General features: G+C 34.5%; 1 protein-coding gene across 8 annotated transcripts in view; it reads right to left on the reverse strand.

The window, feature by feature from the left end:
• The window catches only part of BAZ2B (bromodomain adjacent to zinc finger domain 2B), a 399,198-nt gene that overhangs the window by 73,421 nt on the left and 298,375 nt on the right, over positions 1-27,402 (reverse strand). For 6 of the 8 annotated variants that reach the window (XM_063595387.1, XM_063595392.1, XM_063595391.1 and 3 more), the window contains 8 exons: positions 26,764-26,974; positions 19,459-19,551; positions 19,286-19,347; positions 15,034-15,099; positions 13,250-13,315; positions 11,767-11,811; positions 11,490-11,522; positions 10,190-10,255 (listed from right to left, as the gene is read on the reverse strand). In XM_063595387.1, the coding sequence (XP_063451457.1) occupies positions 10,190-10,255; positions 11,490-11,522; positions 11,767-11,811; positions 13,250-13,315; positions 15,034-15,099; positions 19,286-19,347; positions 19,459-19,551; positions 26,764-26,974 (642 nt within the window). The remainder of the gene's footprint in view (positions 1-10,189; positions 10,256-11,489; positions 11,523-11,766; positions 11,812-13,249; positions 13,316-15,033; positions 15,100-19,285; positions 19,348-19,458; positions 19,552-26,763; positions 26,975-27,402) is intronic. The other 2 variants (XM_057301418.2, XM_055108625.1) reach the window with 1 other exon arrangement.

A 27,402-nucleotide genomic window follows, 5' to 3' on the forward strand; every position in this document is an offset into this window, starting at 1 on the left:
ACGGGCATGTACACGAGGTTAAAATGGCTAATACCCTCTTTGTACCCCCACCCCCAGGTCTTGTTTAGTCACAATACTGTACCTCTGTATATGCCATACCTACTGTCTAGAATGCCTAGTTCCTCCTCCTTCACAAGAAGTCTGTATAAAGCCTGTTTTTTTTTTTTTATCGTTCCCACAACTACTTCAGACATGGTAGTACTTCTTGTTTTCCATATAACTTATTATAGCATTTGTCGCACTGTGTAGCAATTATTTGTTTAAAGTTGATCTCTCTCACTCAAGTATAAGCCTCTTCTAGAGGGCAGAGGAACTAACTTATTCACCTGTTTCTTCATGGACCTATTCAATTTCCCCCCTGGACACCTGGAGAAAGTTTTTAATGAGTTTATCTTTCTCTTTGAATCTTGAGCCTGTATCAGTCCAACTTTCCTCTCCCACTGGTCTCCATAGTCTAAGTATTGTTCTTACTTCTGACTACAGTAGTGATATGACTGTAATAGATACATGCGGTATGCCATGGCATATAAAAATTATTTGAGCATTTATAAATTTGCTGAATGATTAATTCTTCAAATGACACAAACTAAAATTAAGGTAACATTTTGAACTGGTTATTAAACGAATTCAATAGGCAATTTCTTCTTCACTTTTGATATTTTACTCTGTGGGCAAACATAATTGCTATCTTCCATTTTCAGTTAAGAGTATTTATAAACCTGTAATCCAAAAGTGGAATTAAATACATTTATTAAGAATATTTAGATTACATTTAGAAATTTAAAAATTATCTAAAGTATATTTTTACATCTACTTCAACATTATTAATTTCTTAGCCATATAGCATGTATTGTGATTTGATACACTTGCAAATAGATACCCCTCCTATAAAAATTAAACAGATTTATTATCTAATAATTTTGCCAAAAGCTAAAGTTTAAAGTGGCAGTGCTACTTTAGGCCAAAAATGAAGGCATGTAAATTTGTATAGTACCCTTGCTCCTAGACTTAGTATAATGCTCGGAAGAGCAATCTATTTACCTACTTTTTACCTTAGCCTTTTCTTGACAAAGTAAGCTGCCATATTATGAACCTATATCTAATTTCTATAATATTATATTTTGTTGCTCTGCCAAATAATAGGATTTTACAATGGAATTTTGTGATTTTCCAAGGTCAGTTCATAACAGACCTCTGATTTGCCAGAGATAAGACATATTAAACCTATCCTAACATGAAAAGAAAGGTAAAACATATTTTATGTTAATATTGGTGAAACCGCAGGACAATAACTTAGACTGTCTACCAATGATTACAAAATGTAGCTCTAGATTTTAGATTAACTACAAATAATTATAGGCGCTGGGTTCGGTGGCTCACACCTGTAATCCCAGCACTTTGGGAGGCCGAGGTGGGTGGATCATCTGAGGTCAGGAGTTTGAGACCAGCCTGGCCAACATGGTGAAATCCTGTCTCTACTAAAAATACAAAAATTAGCTGGGCGTGGTCTCGGGCACCTGTAATCCCAGCTGCTTGGGAGGCTGAGACAGGAGAATGGCTTGAACCTGGGAGGCAGAGGTTGCAGTGAGCCGAGACTGTGCCACTGCACTCCAGCCTGGTCAACAAAGATAGAAACTCCGTCTCAAAATAATAATAATAATAATAATAATAATAATAATAATAATAATAACAAGCAAAGCAGCATACATCATCCTAATTTTTTTTCCTTTTTCCCTCTATCCCCACTCAGTTTTCCAGATACAGAAATTCTTGAAATAAATATGGGCTCTTGGATTGTAAGTCGTTTATAACAAAATATCTTTTTTATCATCCTAATTATATATTCTTAGAAGAAATATTATATAATGGGATCTTTTTGTATCAAAATCTTACTAATATCTTAGTTAAGAAGTCAGTTAAAATTTCATTTCAAAGTTGAAACATCTGTTGATAGCAAATGCATTAAATTTAGATTATCCTAAACAGTCTGGTTTCACATAGGGTGAAAATTTAAAAATCAATTTTTTACTTACATGAAAAGATTATTTTAGGGACTCCAAAACATAAATCAAAGGATTTCCACAAGTCAATAGCACAATAACAAATGTATGAATAAATTTATTCTATTTTAGAATTATTTAAGTTAAAAACCCAAACAATAAATGTAGTAGAATGATCCATTAGTGTGAAGTTTACAACTTATAGATTGCAAAACAGGCCATTTTGAAGAGATCATGTTGCACAGAGACTTATGGTTTTTGCATTTGATGATTCTACCGGGTCTCTCAGGTGTTTGTTCTGGGCATAATTAGAAGAATACATTTCATTTGACAGCAATCTGTACTCAAATTTAAAAGACAAAAATATAATTTAAGAGACACAGGTTTACCTCAGGGTACAGGAAGAATAAAAGTGTAAATAAGATTAATAACACAAGCCACTTATAGATGACAGATGTAAAGAACAAATAAGACACTGCTTTATGGGCCAATATTGACTGTATTTCAGGTAATTTTTTTAATAGGGCCTATTATTTTTACATTTCAATTTTATATTTATATACTATAAAAATTAACTTAAAGGAAAAAATTATGAAGCACATGATTCCAGAAAACCCTAAAGATACTTCTTATACTTTATAGGCATAAAATACTTAAAAAGAATAAAACTTTCCACTTATCATGTTCTTACAAAAGTATTACATAAAAAATTCTGTACTTATTTGTATTTTTTCCCATCACCTTGAGCATTTATCATTTCTTTGTGTTACAAACATTCCAATTATACTCTGTTAGTTATTTTAAAATATACAATGAATCACTATTGACTGTAATCACCTTGTGCTATCAAATACTAGATCTTATTCATTCTATCTAATATATTCTTGTACCCATTAACCATTCTCACTTCCCCTCCACACTCCACTACCCTTCCCAGCCTCTGGTAACCATCATTCTACTCTCTATATTCCTGCCTTCATTGTTTGTTTGTTTTTGAGATGGAGTCTTGCTCTGTTGCCCAGGCTGGAGTGCAGTGGCGTGATCTTGGCTCACTGTAACCTCCTCCTCTTGGGTTCAAGCGATTCTCCTGCCTCAGCCTCCCAAGTAGCTGGGGCTACAGAAGCCCGCCACCGCGCCCAGCTAATTTTCGTATTTTTTAGTAGAGATGGGTTTTCACCATCTTGGCCAGGCTGGTCTTGAACTGCTGACCTCATGATTCACCCACCTTGGCCTCCCAAAGTGCTGGGAATACAGGCATGAGCCACCGTGCCCAGCTACATTCATTGTTTTAATTTTTAGCTCCCACAAATAAGTGAGAATATGTGAATTTTGTTTTTCCCTGCCTGGCTTCTTCTACTTAACATAATGACCTCTAGGTCCATCCGTGTTGTTGAAAATGACAGGATCTCATTCTTTTTTTTTTTTTTTTGGCCGAATAGTACTCCATTGTGTATATGTACCACATTTTCTTTATCCATTCAACTGTTGATGGACACAGGTTGCTTCCAAATCTTGGCTATTGTGAACAGTGCTACAATAAACATGGGAGTATAGGTTATCTTTTTGATATACTCATTTCCTTTCTTTTGGGTATATACCTATGAGTGGGATTGCTGGATCATACGGTAGTTCCATTTTTAGTTTTCTGAGGAACCTCCATACTGTTTTCCATAGTGGCTGTGCTTTTTATTTACAGTCCCACCAACAGTATATGAAGGTTCTCTTTTTCTCCACATCCTTGCCGGTATTCATCATTGCCTGTCTTCTGTATAAAAGCCACTTTCACTAGGGTGAGATGATGTCTCATTATAGTTTTCATATGCATTTCTTGATGATCAATGATGTTGAGCACCTTTTCATATACCTCCTTGCCATTTGTATGTGTTGAGAGAAGTCTACTCAGATCTTTTGCCCACTTTTAACTTGGATTATCAGATTTTTTCCTATTGAGTTGTTTGAGCTCCTTACATATTCTGATTATTCTGTACTTACTTTAGATAAACTGTCTTTAAATATTATATAGGATAGCTACTATTACGTAAATGTCTCCTAAATTAAAATTGACATTGTTAACAATTCTTGAGTTAGAGATTTTAATAAGTATAAAAAACAATGCTTTCCAAAGTCTACTTTTTTACATAACATTTAACATTCCACCGAGTTTTTTTTTTTTTTAGACAGAGTCTTACTCTGTCACCCACGCTGGAGTGCAGTGGCGCAATCTCGGCTCACTGCAACCTCCGCCTCCCAGGTTCAAGCAATTCTCCTGCCTCAGCCTCCCAAGTGCACAAGTAGGGACTATAGGTGCACGCCGCCACGCTAATTTTTTGTATTTTAGTAGAGATGGGGTTTCACCATGTTGCCCAGGCTGGTCTTGAACTCCTGAGCTCAGGCAATCTGCCCACCTAGGCCTCCCAAAGTGCTGGGATTACAGGTGTGAACCACCATGCCTGGCCCCTGAATTTTTTTTAATTTAATTAAAAAAAAATTTTTATCTTTCCTATGGTGCTAAATGTTAAAGTGTTTATATAAAATAATTTAACATTTGTTTATAAAGGCAATTTAATTTTAAAATTGAAATAAATTACATTTGCATAAGTATTGTTTAAGTATATTTACTATTTTGTCAACCAAAAAGTGTGTTTGCTTAAAAACTGTCTACATGTGCAGTTCTGCTTATTTTTTTACTAAATAATGACTGGTGTAAATATATAATTATGAAATATTCTTTATTACTTGAATCATTAGGAATATTATGCATTTTTTTTTCTGCTTTCTAATTGTTTATTATATGACTTCTGAAACCTGAAACTTTCTTCTGTTTCATGGCTTTCTCTCCTAAAGTGCGGACACAGTCATTCTGTGATAGATGCACGTTTAACAACCTTTTGCAGTTTATTGATCCTTGGGGAGACATGCAGAAGACTGTGTTAAAATTACTATGGTTGATTATTCAGTTAATATGAGTAAATTGATAATAAATTTGTGACTGGTATAGTTTGAAGTTTTCATAATGGAAACCAAAGATTTTGAGTTAAATGTTACTTTCTCATGTTGCTTAAACCAACCTTGTTTCTAGGGATTAGTAATAATGAAAGCAGATGTATTTCATATTAAATTATATTAGAAAATAAGCTTTTTGTATTCACGAGGCTAAAGATTATTTCTTACATTATGAAAATATTTATGAACTATGATGATACACTAATGGCCCTTTAATATTAATATAATAATAATGAGATAATTTATATAAATCTGAGAATTTTTTTTACTAATTATAAATTTATATAACGGAAAAACTATAAAAATTAGATTTCACAACTAGAAAACCAATAGAAATTTGAGAGTTTTTTAGTGAAAAATATATCGAAGTAGTACTAAATCCAAAAGATCATTGTAGTGTACACAAAGAATCACACAAGTGGTGTTTTTGTTACCTCCTTACTTTGATAGGTGTGGGGAGTCTCTTGGAATAATTTCAGGTAATATAGGAGATTTTTAATCAACATGGTGAAAGCAATTTGTTTTTTAAACTTCATTACTCATTAAACACTATTCATAACATTTTCATTTTAATCCTAGTTTTCTTTCTTTACAATAGAATAATTAAAGATTCAAAGGTATTAACTTTTATAATCAGGGTTATGCACAAGCCAATTCAGAATTTTGAACTGTTCTTGCCTAAGTATCATTTGGCCTTCATTTTATAATAAAGTTTATTCTTTAAATAGGTAATAACAGAAAATTAGTACAGATTTGGGCTATCAGGAGGTAACGGGTGGCAGAATATGAAGCCACAAGGTGCCCATTATTGACATTCCACGAGTTACATCTTGTGCATGTTAAGTAATAATGAGGAAATGGGCAAGTACATATAGGAATGCTTTGTTAATACCGAGGTTTGTTAATACTGAGGTTTATGTAAAAGACTGGGTGAAAGTTTTGATCATCGCTAAAAATAGGCCTTTTATTGCTTAATCACTTACACTGTTCAGTTTTATCTCTCTGATATGACTACTGCATCTTGAATATTCTTTTTGTTTTTCCCACAGTATCTAATTTAATCTTGGGCACACATTAGTAGTTTGAGAAATTAACAGTTGATCACAGATCTATGGGCACCATTCATTAGAGCAGTGGTCCCCAACCTTTTTGGTACCAGGGACCAGTTTCATGGAAGACAATTTTTCCACAGACACAGGGGTGGGATGGTGGGGGGATGGTTTCAGGATGAAACTGTTCCACCTCAGATCATCATCGTTCCACACTCAGATTCTCATTAGGAGTGTACAACCTAGATCCCTCGCATGTGCAGTTCACAATAGGGTTCATGCTTCTATGAGAATCTGATCCTGCCCCTGATCTGGCAGGAGGTAGGGCTCCGGCATCTGGCTCAGGTGGAGGTACTGGTCTGAGGCCCAGGGGACCCCTGCATTAGAGGAACATAATTCAAAATCAAAATGACTGATAAAATTACCCAGTCCATGAGTCCTGTTCATGGGTCTATGGTTATCAGACGGTAACATTTTTTTTAGACGGAGTCTCACTCTGTCACCCAGGCTGGAGTGCAGTGGTATGATCTCTGCTCATGGCAACCTCCGCCTCCCAGGGTCAAGCAATTCTCCTGCCTCAATCTCCCGAGTAGCTTGGATTACAGGTGTGTGTCACCGGGCCCGGCTAATTTGTTTTGTGTGTATTTTTTAGTAGAGACGGGGTTTCACTACCCTGTCAGGCTGGTCTTGAACTCCTGACCTCAGGTGATCCTCCTGCCTTGGCCTCCCAAAGTGCTGGGATTACAGGGGTGAGCCACCACACCCAGCCAATAACATTTTAAGAACTCAATTTTACCTACGAGATTATCTGAAACATTCTGATTGAGGATTATTTGTGGCATATGTTATTGCATTGTTAAATAATAGTTCCTTGAGTATTTGACTATAACAAAAGAACACCATCTAGAGTAAAATAAAATTAAAATATTTTACTATCATACAAAGAGAACTGCATAGAAAACATAATAATATACTCAAAATTTAATGATTGTTTTGTACTTAATTTGATTTTTTAGTTCTGCCACAATAACTTTAATTTTATCCTATCCATTCATTCATTTACAATTTTCTAGGCACCTCCTATTTACTTGGTTCTAATTGAGGCACTGGCAATACAATGGCACAGACAGACAAGAGTCCTGTCCTCACAGATCTTATATTCTGGGAAGAACTAGCCCATAAACAATAAGATGAGCGAATGGGGTGGGGTGTAAGGAAAAGCAAAATTAGGTGTTCTGGGAAGGCCTTTTTTTTTTTTTTTTGGAGACGGAGTTTTGCTGTTGTTGCCCAGGCTGAAGCGCAATGGCGCAATCTCGGCTCACTGCAACCTCCGCCTCTCAGGTTCAAGTGATTCTCCTGCTGGGAAGGCTTTTTTGAAAAGTTAACATTTGACCGATGACTGAACAACAAATAGGAACCATGTGAATATTTGGTGGAAAAACAGCAATAGTACAGACCGTTCATTGAGGAATAATAACAAGACAAAAATGACCAGAATATAGTGCATAAGGGACAAATTGTATGAAGTAAAACTGGAGTGAGAGGCAGAGGTCAGTGGGAAAATGCCATGGTGAGGAGTCTGAATTTTATCGTAATTGCAATGAGAGGCCCCTGGATAGTGTCAGGATATGATCTGGTTTACTTTTTGAAAAGATCACTTTGGCTGCTCTGTAGAGAATGCATAGGGAGTGCTGAGGAAAGCAATAATGAGAACAGAGAAACCAGGCTCGCTCTTTCAGCTATTAGGATTTAAGTCATTACTTTATGTACATATGCACTTATTGGCTTTATTTTGGTTTAATATTTTAACACAGTTGCCTTGCCATTTCTTTTCAAGTATTTATGCTTAATATGTCCAGCCCTATTAATAACTTGTATTGCTCCAATATAGGTGGGTTAATTTTCCTTCAGCTCTTCTCCCTTTATCTGCTACCTGTTTTTAGACTTATAAGTAATTCAGATTTGCCCATGAGTATTCTGTATTCTACTTCTGTTTCTTTTTGCTTAGGACAAAGGTAGGTAGGAGAGGGAGAGCTATACCAGGTTTCTGGTATCTCTCAGTTTTATTGGAAGAACTGTAGCGGACTCACTCTATTTAGTCAAGAGTATATCCTTTTCCTCTTGAGAGGTGCTCTTGGGCTTTGATGGATTCTTAGAATATCTAATTTTAATCAGCTGTATTTATCCTGTGGCTACCACCCTCCACTCAACCCAGATCTCCTTTACCTCTCTGCAGCAGCTTCCCCCACTCTCCCCAGGCCCTAGTGGGCAAATATGAAAAACCAGCGGGAAGGTTCATGTCTCTGAGGCCTTTGGGGTGCCTCTTTCACCTGGGCATTCCCCATCTCAGATGATCTCATTCTTACTATTTTACTGGATCTTCTCTTCTAATGAAGCCTAGTATGCCTGAAGATAACGTTCTGGGTTATTTTAGTTAGCTTTCCTCCCTGCCAAGAAAAACCAGAATGGCAAGCCCTGGTTCTTTTTATTCCTTCTGATTAAAAAAAAAAACAAAACAAAACCCATGATTGGTAGGGAAGAACTTGTCTCCTGAGAGATTTTCTAGGTCTTTTCCCTGAGCTACTAATTGCTCCCTCCATTTCCATCTCTCCAGAATGAGAGAATTAGGTTCAGTGTTCAGGCTTTTAATTAGTCCCCTTCCTTACTCTTCCCTTCACTGTACTGTTTCCATAAGCGAATAGAGAGCAGCCATGCCAATTCCTGGAATACGTTACCTCTCTCTTTCCCTGACTGTCATTTTTCAGAGATTATGGTTACAATTCCACGCACAGATGTATAGATTCTATTATTATGTTAGGTATAGAGGGTGTCAATAGGCCTGGGTAATCAAAAGGTTAGGGAAAAAAAGATAGCAGGAAAAGTGTTGGAGTAAAACTTCCATAACCTTTAGGAAAAGTCACAGAAAGTGATTGCTGTAATATATGTTACATGCTATGTTAAGTCTATGCTAAGAGGTAATCTATGTCAGTAGTTCGCAACCTGGGATGCATCTTGCTAGGCCCATTCTACACATACGTAGTATCAATGGTTAAGTACTATGTGGTGCCAGGCACTGTTCCAAGAACTTTACATACACAGAGACACATATCCATTTACTCATCTCTTCAGCCCTACAAAACAGAATTCAGTATTATCTTCATTTTATAGATGAAATGAATCACAGAGAAGTTAAATAACATGCCCAAGGTCATATAGCTGGAAAGTAATGAAACCAGAATTCAAATTCAGATAATCTGGCTACTCTGCACAGGTTTCAAAACAATACACCTATTTTCTCTACGCATCAGAAACCTATATTGCTAATTTAAGCTAGAGCTGAAACCAAAATACTGAAATACAGCCTCCCAGCTTCTAGATCAAACAGTGTCATTTTCATTAATTCTCACTTATTAAATGCTTATCCCACTCGAAAATCCCATACCTAGGAGGTAGGTATCATCTCAATTTTAAAGAAATGGCTTGAAAATGTAAAGCAAATTGGTGGCAGAACCAGCAGGGGAATCTGTGTCTTTCAACCTCCAAAGCCCCAGTTATAATGACTCTATTCAACAGTTTCAATACAGAATGTTATTCCTTTGTAACATATATCTATTTCAACCTTTAAGTGATTTCTATTAACCTCCAAATAAGCTCATTCTGATGTACTGCAATAATTTTCTTATTCTGAATTATTTGTTAAAAGTTATTTTAAGAAAAGTACTTAGGCCTAATTTTACATAGAGAATGCTAAAGAATAATTCTTAGGGCAGAAATCCATGGTCGGAATGATTTGTGTTTGAATTAGGACATACAGGATTTGTCTAGGCATGCTGTAATACTAGTTTTGTGAAACTCTGGTGTAATAAATAGCTACTTTTATCTAAACCAATGTTATTTACTACACTAAAAAAAGACAATTAAAATCTTAGCCAGGAAAACTAACACATACATTGGAACTCTTCCTACATTCTTTTATGTTCTAACACTCAGTTGCTATCTCAAAACTTTTGGTTTGCATATGAAAACCAGTAAATCACAACAAACCTATATTCTGAAAAATTTATATTTAGAAGAGCCAATGCTTTAGGAAAAAGTATTACTTTATAAGGTAATATTTTTCTAGAAACATACACTTACTTCTGCTTTTTTACGAGCTTCCATAGCTTTCATAAGCATCATGTGTTGTCGCCTTCGCTCTCGTTCCTATTAGGCCAGATAAAATGTGGAAAATAACTCAGCCACAATTAACAGTTTGATTTTCCAATGAAAAAACAAAAACAAAAACAAAACAAAAACTCAGTATAGCATGTTTAGCATTTATAGACAAGTCACAGTAAATACTAAATATAAGACAAGAATGGCCAGTCTGTGCATGTTTTAGTTCAGGTTTAGAAAGCAAATACAACAATCAAAAGCAAAAAGGTAAAGCAATGAACATGGAGACAGTGTAAACAGAAGCATACAAGATTTACTTATGGTCAGTTGTGATGCTCCTTCAAAAGCTGGCAGAACAAAAAGCATAATGGTTGGCTGGAACAGGTCAGTTACCTTACATCTGCTATTAGAAAAACCACAAATACTATGGCCAATTAAACTAACGGTTGTGTTGTTCTTAAAATTTTAGATCAGGAAGAAATTGATTTATAGTCACTTTAACTTCATGATTTTAGAGTTGGTTATTTTCAGTACAAAATCATTTTGCAAATCCAATAAGCCACCAATAAATTAGAGTTTTTTTAAGGCTTTTATACCAATTTAGTTAAACTAGTCTTGTTTCACATACACCACCAATGAAATGGGATATTCCTATTTACTGATGTCTGCCACCTGATACACTATTTAAAGCCACAAAAGCTGCACCATGGGCTCACAGGTGGAATCTTAAAGGCACAGTATGAAAATAAGGTAAGCACTAGTTTAATTTGACATTCTCACTTTACTTTTAAAATAAAAAAATCACTTATTTATAATATCTCATCAATTTTTTTTGTTTAAGCATATTTGGTTTCTCCAAAGGCATATTTCTAAAATTATTTCTAAAATTTGTCTATGAAACCAGAATATATTTCATATTCTCTCATCAAACAAACTCAAAATTCCCACTGTATTCAATGGCAGTTTTGCATCTAGAATGATGGGAGAATACGGGTCATAATTATATCTAATTGTATAGTGATCCAACTTTCTTTGTGACATCAGTAATGTAAATTTTTAGAGAGCAGCCTTATTTAAGGCTTGTACAATTCAATGTAAAATCTTGGAGATGCATCATACTTCTTTATAGACAGACAAGCAGATGTATGCAATGCACTGTGCTGTAAAGCCATGCAGCAGTATGTAATATGACAGCAGCCAGTGCTACACTTTATGCATTGCTATGACAACCATATCACAACCAAATCACAATGCGGTGTTAGATGTACAAAAATAAACATACCCATACCATATCTAGTCTATGCCTCTCCAACTCCTGGTAGAAAGAGTTGGCACAACATTATGAAACAGAAATCACAGAGTCATAAAACCAATTTTTTAACCCCCCAAAAAGACACCAATACCAAAGCAAGGCAATAAACTGTAGGTTGAAGGAAAAACTTAAGCAGAAATTATATCAGAAATTTTAAAGAAAATATTTTGAAGATTTTCCCCCAAATAGGTTTAAGCAATATTATAAAATGTACATTCAACAACTGTATAACTATACATATACAGACCTGATGTTTCAGAAGAACAGCTTGTTGTCTTCTCATTTCTTTTTCCTTAAAAATAAGAAACTTTTAATATGTGATTTTTAGAGAAGATTTAGAACATGTTAAAAGTATTAAAAGTTCCTTTTCTGAGATTCTATAGTTTTTCATTAGGTTGAACCATATGAAATGGCCAATATTCAATTATTTTTTATTTATAAAATGTCAATTCGATTTTGTATGCTTCTACCTAACAAATATTTACATAGAAATCATATAATATGGTAAATATGGTAGCAAGGATCTTTCTTCAGTAGTCAATTTAACTTAAAATTTAACAAATGACTGACCTAACTGCACACTTCAATGGCACATTCATTGAACTAACTAGCTAGATGGTCAGAGCCTATCAGATATAACCCACACATGTATTTTTAAATCAGTTTAATACGTTATGGTGCAACCCTCAAATCTAGCTGATTAGAACTCTCTCCATTCTGAATATAAACTCTCAAATATACTCTATAATTAATATCTTTTTTTTCATTTCTATACACTACGTATGAATTAAAGTGACAAAAACTAGGCAATCAGTGTGAAATTTTCATGTCCACCTATAATTCAGGGCACCATTCCAAGGGGATGGGGCTTAAGGCAAACCATTCTAGGAATGTCACCAATCTCAGTATTTCTATAAAGTTAAAATATGGATGAAATTAATATTAACGGCAGACATGAAAAGGTAGAAATTTAAAAAATAAAGTAAGAGAGTCTATGTAGAAAAAATAAACAGTTCCCTGGCTTTACAAAGTATAACTGTGGTGGCTGTTTCCAGTACCAGTAGGCTCACCCAGCTACGCCCTTTCAGTATTCAGTTACTGGTGGACGGCAGGGTGGGGGAGGGGAGGAAGGGGACAACTCTCCTATACCCCACGCCAGGAAATCAGAACAAAACACCCCCAAATACTTGAAGTTAAAATAATTAAAAGCAGCTAATTTTATTATTGGTAAATAACAGTTGATGCAGTTTGGCTTTTGTTTCTGTAGGCTTTTCATTTTTAATAGATAAAACAGTTGCTGAATATTAACAAAGAAAAAGTTATAAAGGGGAGAATCAGATTGAGACTCAAATATAAACATACCTATACCATATCTAGTCTATGCCTAAACATAAACATAAACATAAACATAAATAACACACAAAACAGTTTTGGGGGGGGGTCATTCTTATCTAGCAAAACTACATACAGGTATTAAGCAACAATTTGCATTTCTGATTTGATGTCTCCTAAACAGCTCAAAGCATTACAAAAAACCCTGCATAATAAAATAAAACTACACATACAATATACATACAAATAAAAACATACACTATACACATGTAGTATCTGCTAAACATATTTTCAGATAGTCATTTTGAAGAAAGCTATTTTTTCATATAACTGATGCCAGTATAACATATAGTTTTTATTTTTCAAAAATAAAAACTCTGATTCTCATCTAAACTAACCTTTATTCGTTTCTCGGCCTCCAATAATTTGGCATTTGCCGCTTCTTCCTTCTTTTTCTTTTTAGCCTGTGCATGCAAAACAGGTCTCAAAGTCATGCAACAGCACCACTACAACTTGCAAATAATGTCAGACTTGAAATGAAGCTACATGTCTCACAAGGTACGAAACAGTATGTAACACATATGTAGACAATTACAGATTTCCCCCCAGTTAACATTATGTTTAACATAATAATTTTGTTTCTAATTTATAGAATAGCATTAGAATATACAAAAATTTGTTAGAGTCATAAGAATATGACAGCTTTTCTTCTTCAAGCTTTGTTAAAAGTCTGAAATAATTGAGGGTTTATGTTCTTTTACCTTAAAATTTAATCACAGAAAAGTGATTTTATGTCACTTATTGTTTTTCTGATTTTAAAAGTAAAACATAATCACTGTAAAACATTTAGAAAACAGAATAGATTTTAATTAATAAATAAAAATTATTTCAAGAATTAGTAATATTTGAGAATGAACCTGTTAACTTTATTTAAAATTTATTTTTAATACTTGAAAATTTGAGATAAAGAAATTCATTATTGGTTTATGTCTATTAAGTGAAGCATATTAAGTCTGATTTTCCCCATCTCTGTATAGTGTGGTTAAGTTCAAGTGTTTTTTTTTTAATAGAATGAAAACTTGTAATCTCATCTTTCATGAGGCACAATCTATTGAGACCATGCTATTTATCAAACATAAGCTTCATAATCTTAAAATCATTAACTGTGTAGAAGTTTCATAACTAGTAGTTACTGTCAGTTTACTTTAAAATAAAAACATTTTCAATTTCTGGTTTTTAAAATTAATTTGAAATGGGTAAGAAAAAATGTGTGTGTTTCTAGAAGGAATAAAACTGTAACAGAGAAAACCTCAGCTATCCGGAGCCCTCAGGGAATAAACTGTTCTATAAAGCAGCAGTTTCCAGAATGGTGGAGAAGTTGTAATAAATTTAAACATGAAAAGTTTATTTTCACTCTTTTAGATGGAAATAATTTTGAGACATGCCTGCTTAGACACAGTACACTAAACATAATTTGGCATTTTCTTGATGACTCAGGGCAATTATTTTCAACATCAGTTATACTGCACAGCTCCAAAGAGTAATGCCTTTGGGCTATTAAGGTTTTGAAAATTGCTTGCTATTCAAATAAAAGATTACAGGCTGTTGCTAGGCTTTTCAGTTCCTATATATGCTAGCTGAAGTTTTCCTGTATTTTTTCCTTGCTGTCTTTTGCCTATTACTTTTGCTGTTGCCAACAGATGTCCTCTATCTCTATTCTAATTAGCCTTGCAGGGAAGAGGGATATGCTAGAAACCAGAAAAACAATCTGATAAAACTTTGCACATTTAAAATTTACTTTTACTTTTGAAATCTTACTTCTGTAAACATTTGTTTCTAAACTAAAAGTAAATATCAGACAATAAGCCCTAATGATTTTTCTTTTGTTGTTTACTTTTATAAAAGTAAAACATTTTAGTGCATGAACTTTATGACAACTCCACTGACTGCTCAGAAGTTTTCCTGTTTCTTTTGCCTCATTTTGTATATCTTTACTGTTGGGATTAGATTAGCTTGCTAAATAAGGCTCAGATAAAGTTTTATTCTATGCAGAATGTTTAAAGAGAATATCTGACAAACATATTAATTTGTGTGAGAAAACATGCACGCAAAATATTTATTTTTGCAGACTTAAAAATATATGGCTAAATTACTTTAATTATATTAAATTTAAGACTTCTACCTCTAGAATTTGCTGAGCTCGAAGTTCTTTTTCCATTCTGATTTGCTGTATTCTCTTAATTTTTTCCTGTAGGAAAAGTTATGATAACTTGAGATAATAAAATAAACTATCTGAGTAAAGAGTATTTGAGTGGAATCAAATAATTAAAAATATAAGTACAGGTCAGGCGCGGTGGCTCACACCTGTAATCCCAGCACTTTGGGAGGCCAAGGTGGGCGGATCACAAGGTCAGGAGATCGAGACCATCCTGGCTAACACAGTGAAACCTCGTCTCTACTAAAAATATTTAAAAAAATTAGCAGGGCTTGGTGGCAGGCGCCTGTAGTCCCAACTACTCGGGAGGCTGAGGCAGGAGAATGGCGTGAACCCAGGAGGTGGAGCTTGCAGTCAGCCAAGGTGCACCACTGCACTCCAGCCTGGGTGACAGAGCGAGACTCCGTCTCAAAAAAAAAAAAAAAAGTACAAAATTACCAAAGGATGGACATAAAAATTTCATTATTTAGCATAAAACCATATATATTTTCATGTCTGAAATTAATATGATTTGATAAGGTTTCTCACAGTAATTTGTAAAATGCAAATGCTAAATAAACAGAAACTCAGTGAACCAAGCTGATTAAACTATATAGCCTGAAGATCTTTATAGATATTTGCAGTTACAAATAATACTTAACTTGAAATAATATAGGACTGAGTAGCAGAAAAATCATGTATCAGCAGTCAGAAAACATACAGCCAGTTCTGGATTACAGTCATTTATTGAATGGTCTTGAGCAAATAATAACTATTCTTCTATAAAATAGTGAGAGGTGTTTGCCCTTTCTCATTTGTCACAATTAAATAAAATGCTTTAAAAAGTATATAGTGACACAATTGTAACATTATTATTAACAATAATTTCCATTCTAAAATTTATTTCACATGTTGAATAGCATGATAATATAACATTGCTTTTAATTACAATTAGCCCATTTCAGAAATAACCTGTAACATTATTTTAAAATTAATTAATTACAATTTAACATTCCAGGGAATTATTTGTAGGACATAATTGGGGTACACATTATCTAAATTTAATGAACTGGTTATTGGATATGTTTTATAACTTAGTGATCATATAAATTTTGATAAAAATTTACATTTTAACTTAAAAAATTATCTCATATTCTATAAACACATTCTTAGCAATTTCATGTTCCTTAATCCGTTCAAAAGTCCCAAATTGGCATTGATGAGAATAAATACAAGTTAAAAAAGAAAATTCAAAGTTTCCTACTTGAAAATTGTACTTATCCTAGAATTTCCAGCGCCAACACCTGTATTTCACAATGCCTGCTCCCATCTCCAGATGCTAGTTGTACCTATTGAAGCTATACATTAATATGCATTTTAATTTTTTTAATGTACACTGATGTTATTGATTCCCTGCAGGATTCTACTGCAGGATGATGAAATTTTGGGAATTACTGTTTTGATTTTACAAGACTGATCACATTCTTCGATTTTGGTGATCTCATCATGGTACTGAATATGAATTGTAGGCTGTCAAAAATAAAAACCCCAAAGTGGGCCAGGCACTGTGGCTCACACTTGTAATCCTAGCACTCTGGGAGGCCGAGGCGGGCAGATCACCTGAGGTCAGGAGTTCAAGAAACAAACAGTGCTAGGTGGTGAAACCCCATCTCTACCAAAAATGCAAAAAATTAGCTGGGTGTGGTGGTGCATGCCTATAATCCCAGCTACCTGGGAGGCTGAGGCAGGAGAATTGCTGGAACCCAGGAGGCGGAGGCTGCAGTTAGCAGAGATCGTGCCACTGAATTCCAGCCTGGGCAACAGAGGGAGACTCTGTCTAAAAAACAAACAAACAAAAAAACAAAACAAAACAAAAAACAAAATGAAAAACAAAACCCAAAACCCCAAAGTGTATCTTTTGTGTAATTTCCAAATCTTAGAAAAGATTGATCCATATTTGAAGTATTTATTTGAATTAGAACTTGATATCTGAGAAAAGTATACTCTTGATCTGACTTTTCTGCTCTTGTATAAGGTGCTATGTTTTCAAGTCAGCAAAAGTCACTTGTTGTTCTCTTATGCACAGACAGGCAGGGAATCTTGGGGCTTACGTACACAGTCTAAAGCTTTATCTTAAGTATTCAAGTGACTTTTATATATATCCATATATATTTGGTAGTGTTATCATTAGCATGCAGATAAACATGGTAAATTATTATAATACAGGTTAACTTTGTAATGTTGAGTACTTAGTCACTGAGCCGGTCACTTTACATTTAATATCTTGTCAATCATTAAAAAATCATAGAAGCTTAAATTATCTTCTTTTTACATACGAGAAAACTGAGGTTCTCAGAAAGTAAATATTTTGTCTAAAGTCCAATACTTAGTAAATATAGAGTCCTTGTCAGATCCCAGTGCCTGTGTGCCTCCTGCTTTGTAATAATGTTTCTGAAATCTTCCAGAAAACTGTCTTAAGGACTATCTGGTGATATTTTTGGTCTACTAGGTGGAAAAAATAATCCAAAGGATGAAAACACATGTACTATTTTATTCTAGATCAAATGCTGACTTTAAAATAGACCCTATATAACAGAGAGTATGAGTAGAATTACTCTATACTTTGATTCACTTTGTTGAATCAAATAAATGAGATGGTATTCTGAGATTGGCCTCAGATAAATATCTTGATAAATATTAAAACCAGTTCATTTGCATTAATATTGCTGGAAACTTTGGAGCTCAATGCTTTTTCAATGAGTAGCAAAGACCATGTGGATTTAGGTTGTAGCTACTGTAAGACTTTAGGATCATAAAGCTGAATTAAAAGTACTGATGGGATCTAATGAGTCTCCAGCCATTAGTAAATAGAATAAGCTATAAAACTTTTTCAATAAAAGTATAACAGAAATAACAGTATTTCACTTAAAAATGAAATATGAACTTATTTTTTCATATATACTCTTTAGTAAATATATTTTAACGAATGCATTCACTAGCCTATTTCAAGTCAATCTTACAATGTCTAGCAGTCACAATTAACAAACTAAGCATGGAATTCAAGTTCACAACTGCTACTTTAAATTATGGTGGTAAAAGAGTATACTGTGTAGTTGGATGTTTTATATTTATCTTTAAAAAGTTGAGCATGTGTTTTGTTGCCAGTCACTGCAGTAGGCACTTTATGTTCATTATGTCATTTATTCAGATATTGCAGTTAACTTCTTTAATGATGGAAGAAATAAAGACTTAAGGGTTAAGCCATTCATCTAAGGTCACAAAATTATTAAGTAGCAGAGCCCATATTTAACTGTAGGCTGACTGACTACAAACTTAAATCCTAAATCCCAACTCTATATCAACTTCTCTAGTCATATTGCTTTAGTTAATACTGGAAGAAACCTTGGAGATAACCACATCAAATCCAACCCAAGCCATTTATTTAGCAGGTATTTATATAGTAACATAATTGATTTCATTTCATTCTCAGAAATAACTACATGCTTCCTAATATTTTTAAAAGAATAGTGCTCTCTCCCCAGTTCCTTTCTGCTTTAATGTTACCATGAATATGAGGAGATGGGAGAGTAGTTTACACATTCTCATCTTAAATGAAGCTGAATACCTTCTCACTTAATTTTTACCTATGAAAATTTAAAAATTACTTCTCTTTCCTAAACTTAATTTTGAAAATCACATGGGGAGAAATATTGTAGATACAAGACAGAGAACTCTGGATTTGCTAAAATAATGCTGTCATCTTTTTTTTTTTTTTTTTTTGCAGTGGCAACTTTTAAGTAATCCTGAAAGCATTAAGAAGCAATGAAGGCAAATCTTATTTTGTATAACTTGAATTTAATTTTCTACTAATATTTTACATGTTTAAGAAAAACAAGCTTTTATTAAAATTTGAACATTCGAGCAATATACTTCATTGACTGATACATTAATTTAAAAATTCTGAAAATTGTTCAAGATATCAACTTACACAAAGTCTACCAGGATATTAAAGTACTTACACAAATTTACTGTTTGGTAATCATTTCTTTAAACACTTGGAAGTAGAAGACTTTATTAAAAAGGTAAAATTTTAATTAATAGAAGATAGCAACTTTCTAAATAAGACACAAATATTAATGTGAAATATAGCTATTTAAGAAATCAAAAATAATGTACATTACTAACAGATCCTCAAAATAAGTCCCATATTTTAAAAGTCACTTCCAATGTATACACATACCTGCTGTTTCATAATCTTTATCTGTTCTTTTTGCTTCCGCTTCTCCTCAGCAGCCATTATTGCTACAAGAAACCAAAGGATAGATATCATCAAAAAGGGAATGAAGAAAAGAAAACTCTTATGAATTCCCCAGTACTGACTCTTCGAGTTTATGTTACATTTAAATCACTCACCTTGTTGTTTTTTGGCTTCTTTAGCAACCCGAGCTTGCTCCTGCTTTTGAAGTTTTCTCAAAAGCTTTATTTGTGCTGCTTGCCTGGCTATTTCTGAAAAACACAAAATTTCAAAGAATATTAACAACTTTGTGTAACTACTAACCAAAAACAATAACTGTGTGAAAATGGTATCATCATAAAGGATATAATTATTATTTTTTTTTTGAGATGAAGTCTCACTCTGTTGTCAGGCTGGAGTGCAGTGATGCGATCGTGGCTCACTGCAATCTCCGCCTCCCAGGTTCAAGTGATTCTCCTGCCTCAGCCTCCCAAGTAGCTGGGATTACAGGCGTGCGCCACCACACCCAGCTAATTTTTGTATTTTTAGTAGAGATGGGGTTTCACCATGTTGACCAGGATGGTCTCCATCTCCTGACCTCGTGATCTGCCCACCTCGGCCTCCCAAAGTGCTGGGATTACAGGTGTGAGCCACCACTCCCAGCCGAGGATATAATATTTAAGAAAATTGCCTAAGGTCAGACAGATACCAAGTAGAAGAGTGGTGTGGTAGACAACGTCATGTTCATTCCAACGGAAACTGAATGTTCATTCCAATGGAAATAATCAAATTATTTGATCAAATATGATCCCATATCTAGGACTACATAAAAATGAGGTTTCTTTTAATCTTTATCAGAGAGGCTTATTTAAGTACATTTTTTTCACATTTCAAGTAAACCCCACTTAGTGGGAAAATAGCTGCTAATATTTTAAGACTTGTAATGTAGCTTCAGTCTTAACATATAAAAAAAAGAAAGACTCTCAATTAAAACAAATACAAAGTCCCCTCCCACCCAAACTTAGTATTTCAATTAGCTATAATGGTTAAGTTCCTGAATCCAGTGATATTTTCATTTATGAAGGAGAGGGACTAAATCTCCTAAATAAAAAGAAAGCAGAATTTCAATGACTTTTAAAGACAACCTAGTTCTTATCTTCAAGGATACATGTATGAAACTAGGGTAGATGAACAAAGTTAATGTCCCCAATTCTTCATTTCTCCTTTTATCCATGACATTTGTAATGTGACTTTGGAGCAATTCCCATCAAGAGGTGGAATATATTTTCCCGTCCCTTGATTCTGAACTCAACCATGTGATTTTCCATGGTTAAGAGGAGGTTAGCAGTTGTGATGAAAACAGAGCTTGAAAGTTTAGTTGTATTCTTTCTGCTTTTGTTCTTGTGCTTTGCCCAAGACTGAAGATATGATTTGGGGGCTAGGCTATTGGGAGATTGGGACACAGGTAGCAGTTGACCCCACAAATGTGAACAAGCCCAGCCAAGATAAGCAAAGCTGCTTAGCTAATTTCCAGCTGATTCCATGTGCACAAGTGATTAAGACAGTGTTGTATGCTACTAAGGTTTGGTGGTTGTTACCAAGCATTACTGTGGCAAAGGGTGTAACAGACACAGAAACCATGTAATATCCTTGCTTTCTTCTGCTGGCAAACTTGGTCTGAATACTTCTAACTCTAAAAGTGGTATATAATATTACTCATATAATCATTTTAGAAAGCATCACTTTGTATTATACATTGTTTAAATTTTGTAGCCACTGAACAAAGAAACCTAAATTATGTTCATTGACAAGGAACATAATTGCTAACACGTGAATCACTTGAGCTCTAAAAATTTCCACCATTTATTGATCGCAGGCACTATTGTGTTTAATTTTTCTTTTCCTTTCTTTTCTTTTTTTTTGAAACGGAGTCTTGCTCTGTTGCCCAGGCTGGAGTGCAGTGGCGTGATGTCGGCTCACTGCAAGCTCCACCTCCCAGGTTTACGCCATTCTCCTGCCTCAGCCTCCCGAGCAGCTGGGACTACAGGCACCCGTCACCACGCCCAGCTAATTTTTTATATTTTTAGTAGAGACGGGGTTTCACCGTGTTAGCCAGGATGGTCTCCATCTCCTGACCTCGTGATTCACCCGTCTCGGCCTCCCAAAGTGCTGGGATTACAGGCTTGAGCCAGCGTGCCCGGCCTGTTGTGTTAAATTTACACCACCTTGTTTAATGTTCACAGCTACTTAATAAGATCAACATGATTGCCCCGCTTACACACAAAATAACTAAGGCTCCTAGAGGTTAAATAGCATAGCCAAGAAAAAAACCCACGACTGGCTGGGCACAGTGGCTCATGCCTGTAATCCCAGCACTTTGGGAGGCTGAGGTAGGTGGATCACTTGAGGTCAGGACTTCCAGACCAGCCTGGCCAACAATATGAAGCCCCCACCCCTACTAAAAATACAAAAATTAGCCAGGCGTGGTGGTGGGCACCTGTCATCCCAGTTACTTGGGAGGTTGAAGCAGAAGAACTGCTTGATCCCGGGAGGAAGAGGTTGCAGTGAGCTGAGATTGCACCAGTGCACTCCAGTGAAACTCTGTCTCAAAAAAACCCCCAAAGAAACCCCAGGACTTTCTGACTCCACAGTCTATATGCCACTATTTCTAAAAATCTTTAAGCAAAGTTTAAATGCCTTAAGATTTTAGCTAAGAACGTAACCATATGTCCTCATAACAGCTGAAGTGAAGTTGGTCACTATGGCCAGTTTTCTATCACTGAGACTTTTAAAAAGGAGAAGAGATGAAAAAAGTCGAATTTCATCTAGTAAACTGGAAGTGTTAATGAAAAATAAAATGGAAGATGATGATAAAGTATTATCTCCAATGTCCCAACCATTTTCAATATTAGGAGGTTACAGGCATCATCAAAAATTTCTGGGTCACACAAAAAAGATCTCCTGTTCACTAAATACTCTAGGACATAAAAACCTATAAACTGACCTTCAGGGTCAGCAACCTCTGATAATAATATGGGTGAAGAATATTATTCTCATCTATAATAATGCCAGATAAATATTTCTTTAACATTAAGAATTGAAAGTTTTGAATTCTACAATAGAGGCCTGACTCTGTCTTGAAATGTAAAGATGTGCTGATAAAAATGTTTCCTAGAAAATATGGCATAAGTACGATCTTTTGCTGCAAGCTAAACTGATATTCTCTAATATAAGTTTAACTTTTAATAAGAAAATTCTATAATATATATAGAACCATGTTTGTGTATGAGCGTATCAATCAATTTCAAGCCCTACACAAGTACACAGTAATTTTTGTTTATTTGTTTGAGACAAGGTCTTATTCTGTGACCCAGGTGAAGTGGTATGATCATAGCTTGCTGTAGCCTCCAACTCCTGGGCTCAAGTGATCCTCTCCCCTCAGCCTCCTGAATAACCAGGACTATAGGAGTGCACCACTTTACCCAGCTAATTTTTTAAAAATTTCTTTTTGTGGTCTTGCTTTATTTCCCGGGCTGGTATTGAACTCCTGGCTTCAAGCAATCCTCTCACCTTGGCCTCCCAAAGTGCTAGGATTACACAGGTATAAGCCACTGTGTCTGGCTAGTAATTTAAACAAATATTTGGGCCAAAAAAAATTAAAAGTTCAACTCACATCTTTTTACTTTAGCAAGAAATATAAAATTTTAACTAATCATTAAAAATTTACATAGATTAAATTTTACATTATGGGCAGTTGGAAAAGAAGATGATGTGAAAAAAAGAAAAAGCCCGGGCGCAGCAGCTCACGTCTGTAATCCCAGCACTTTGGGAGGCCAAGACAGATGGATCACCTGAGGTCAGGAGTTCGAGGCCACCCTGGCCAACATGGTGAAAACCCAACTCTACTAAAAATAGCAAAAATTAGCCGGGCGTTGTGGTGGGTGCCTGTAATCCCAGCTGCTCAGGAGGCTGAGGCAGGAGAATCGCTGAACGCAGGAGGCAGAGGTTGCAGTGAGCTGAGATCGCGCCATTGCACTTCAGCCTGGGCGACAAGAGTGAAACTCTATCTCAAAATAAAAATAAAAAAAAAAGAAGAAGAAAAAAAGAGAATACAGAGGAGAGAGAATGAGTTAGATACCTAGAAAAGTTCACCCAAGCTGTAGAAATAAATTACTTCCAGTATCTTCTCATTTATTTGTTTTTTTTTGGTTGGTGAATATATTATAATTACCTTTTGAAATACTAATTTGGAAAGTATCTTTTGTGGCTTAAGAAACTGTCTGCTTTAATTTCAAAGATGAAGTTTATTTTCAGATAGAATTAGAGATATTTTGGATATAACTCATTTCTTTGATCCTAAGATGCATTTTTAAACATTTTGACATCTCTAAGGTCAGAATGTAACTGATAACTGGCAGCTCTTTTCTTTCTTAGTGTACATCTTAAAATAACGGTGCATGGTATAGATTACTTATAGGCATCTCAGTTTCAATCGCATATGAAATGAATAGGTGCTACTTCATATTTTGGAAAATTTGAGATATTAATAGTATCAGTCAATCAACAAGCAGGTTTATTTATATAGAATGAAAGTCTTTATCATATTCAAACTTTGTCAGATTTTTACCTATATTCTGAGAAATTAGAGTTCTCATTTCACAACGTTTGGATGTACATTCAAAACTCACATTTATCTCACTATTCTGAAACTTTCTTCAAATTAAGTCTGGTTTTTCAGTCTAGTTGGTCATAGAAGGATAATAATATACAACAAAAACTTCTTCTAGAATCCTCTCAGATAACCCCCCAAAGTGTTACCAAAGAAGGCTTTTAGAAATGAAAAAGGTGATAAACTGCTTCATTTTTACTTTCTTTTCTTCACAGGAAAAAATGCAAACAATACTCCATACACTTGTAAATATTAATAGATTATTTACTTACTGTTAAATAATCTTTATATACATGTTGAGAAAGAGTACATGTAATATACAATAAGGTCAAAGGTAACAGAACTTGCAAAATGCAATCCAATGTATTATAACAAGGGTAAACTACGTAATTGAATACAAATCAATTTGAAATCTGGAAGGAGAATAAACATTCGGTAAAAGTTGAATAATTAACTTCTACTTTGTTACAACAAAAATATAGTTAATTTTCTAAATTTAAATTTGCTATTTTAGATTCTAACTTCTAATGATAATTAGATACGCCAAATATCCATGAAGATCCCATGTTTTGATTATCAGTTAATTTCAAACTTTCTTATTTTATGCAAACAATGTCCACATTCCCCAGCATTAAACATTATTCAGAAGGGTCAATAGCTTACTGACAATATCAGTTTTTAAAACCCATCTATGCCTGTTAATTTATTGACTTTTTAACCTTCACTAGTAACTCTTTGGGATGAAAGTCTTATAAGAAGCCAAATAAAATAAAAAAATCTGACTACCATACTGATATGGTTTGGCTCTGTGTTCGCACCCAAATCTCATCTCAAACTGTAATCCCCACGTGTCAAAGGAGGGACCTGGTGGGTGGGGATTGGATCATGAGGGGGTTTCCCCCCATGCTGTTCTCATGATACTAAGTGAGTTCTCATGAGATCTGCTAGTTTTCTAAGTGGTGGATTCCCTTGCTCTCTCTCTCTTCTGGGTGCCTTGTGAAGAAGGTGGCTGCTTCCCCTTCCACCATGAGTGTAAGTTCCCTGAGGCCTCCCCAGCCATGCGAAACTGTGAGTCAATTAAACTTCTTCCTTTATAAATTACCCAGTCTCGGGTCATAACTTTATAGCAGTGTGAGAATAGACTAATACACATACTAAGATAAAAAATTTATATGATAACTGCTAGGCAGTTAACAAGCTATTAGTCAAAGTATGAACTGGAGACAATATTTGCCGCTATCCATAAAAACTTGAAAATGATTTGTGTAATATGTTTAGATTTGTATAATATATGCTTAGAAAAGTGTAATATATATTTATTATAATTGTATGATAGTGAAGATCTGGAAGTAGCTTAAGCAGTCATCAAAAAGAGATTGACTCAAGTCCATTTATTTTAAAAATCAAAAAGGATATATATGTATATGTGAGTGGTTGCGTGTGTGTATGTGTGTACATATTTCTGGAAAGATTAATTATTCCACTGATAACAATGAGAATGTCTTTTATTTATTTCTTTAGAGACAGGGTCTCACTCTGTCAGCCAGGCTGAAGTGCAGTGGCATGATCATAGCTCACTGTAACCTTGAATTCCTGGGCTCAGAGGATCCTCCCACATCAGCCTCCACAATAGCTAAGATTAGAGGAGTGTGCCACCACACCTGGCTAATTTTAAAATTTTATTTGTAGAGATGGGGTCTTGCTTCATTGCCCAGGCTGGTCTTAAATTCCTGGCCTCAAACAATCCTCCCACCTTGGCATCCCAAAGCATTAAGATTACATGTGTCTTTAAAGCATTCTATTCTATGAGTTTTGTCATAGATATTTGTTTTATAATAAAAAACAAAGCAGCAACAGAGAAGTCAATATTATGATGGTGTTTACAATGAATAGAATTAAGTCTTTTATACATTTCCTCCACATTTTGCTTATTTATAGGGATAATAAAAAACCCATGAGAAGTAGTAAAATTCTGTTAGATTTTTAAGTCAATTTTCATTATTAAACCTTTATTTTACATTGTTACATATCTTTATATATATGCCTTGCAAATATAAGGTATCTACACATATGTTGATATATTCAGACAGTCTTAAGCGGCTTCACATTTGTAACTAGTAACTCAAACTGCAAAGCCAAACTGTTCTATTTTACTCAGCCTTCTCTTTGCCATACATAGCATGGGACTTTCATGTTGACATTTTATGTATAATGTCAAATCATTAATACAGTTTAGGTTATTATCAGCACTTTGAGCTTGATAAATGATAATTTCTGGTTATCTTAAAGTACTTTTTGATTTTAATGTATTAATTTGTTATTCTGAAAATATATATACTATATCTGGACTACAGGAGAACCCGAACTAAAAGACTGGGGTTACTTACCAGTAATTGGAGTTCTCTGACTGAAAATTTACTCCACAGATCCACATATTTTGGAGTTATTCCCATGTACCACCTCAAGGAATCGGGAGCTGTTAAAATGAGAATTTCCAGAAGGTTGGCACGACCTTAAGGCATGTGCCAAGTGCTGGTTGATTCCCTTTCTGTGCAAGCCTTAAAAGCTTAACACCCACCTTTGTAATTCTAAATACACAGGATAGGATGTGTTTATGAGTAATGGTTCTTGAAAGATTACCTAATCAAAGAACTCCAGTTACCAGCGGGACTCCTTATTTTTTCACTTTATTCTAACACAAATATTTACTGTTTAAAAATTGAGAGCAGTGTCAATCCTAAGTCAAAAATATTAGAAACACTTTTAGTATACTTTTTAATATGATTATTAGTGTCAGACACATTATGTTTCTTACCTTGAGCTTGCAGTTTTCTTAGCAACTTTGCATCTGCGTTATCTAGGAATTCAGCATTGCCAACATTTGGAGGTCGACCTTTCCGACGTCTCATCCTGGATTCCTCTCTTGCTCGTTGTCTATCTGGATTTGGTGGTCTTCCTCTACGACCTTCCATTGCCCTGATACGAGGAATGACATCCTCTTCTTTCAAAAGACACCACTGCATTCCCTTTTAATTAACATTTTATAGAAATAATATATTACAAACAAAATAAACACAAGAGATCAATATGTCAGAAAATTCTAGCTAAAAATCACATATATTTTGGAATTTATAACATTGGTATAAGCTTTAGGAATTTCATTTTTAAATTAAACTTAGATGTATAATTATTCATGGCCTTTGACATAGCTTTAATATTCTTACTTTAATGACTTAAGCTTTAATTAAATATATAGATTTGTATCTGTATCTATAAACATAGAGATATAAATCTTAATCACCATTTCTGAACTATAATGACCATCGAGTTAGCAGATATTTAAAAATATTAGTTGTACAATGATGCCACTATAGATTGCTCTTATGGGTTATCAGTTAAACCAAAACACTAAGCTACCCAAATAATACATGAAAGTTTCTCTTTATAAATATTA

The sequence above is a fragment of the Pan paniscus genome, chromosome 13, assembly GCF_029289425.2.
Source record: "Pan paniscus chromosome 13, NHGRI_mPanPan1-v2.0_pri, whole genome shotgun sequence".
Lineage (NCBI taxonomy): Eukaryota > Metazoa > Chordata > Mammalia > Primates > Hominidae > Pan > Pan paniscus.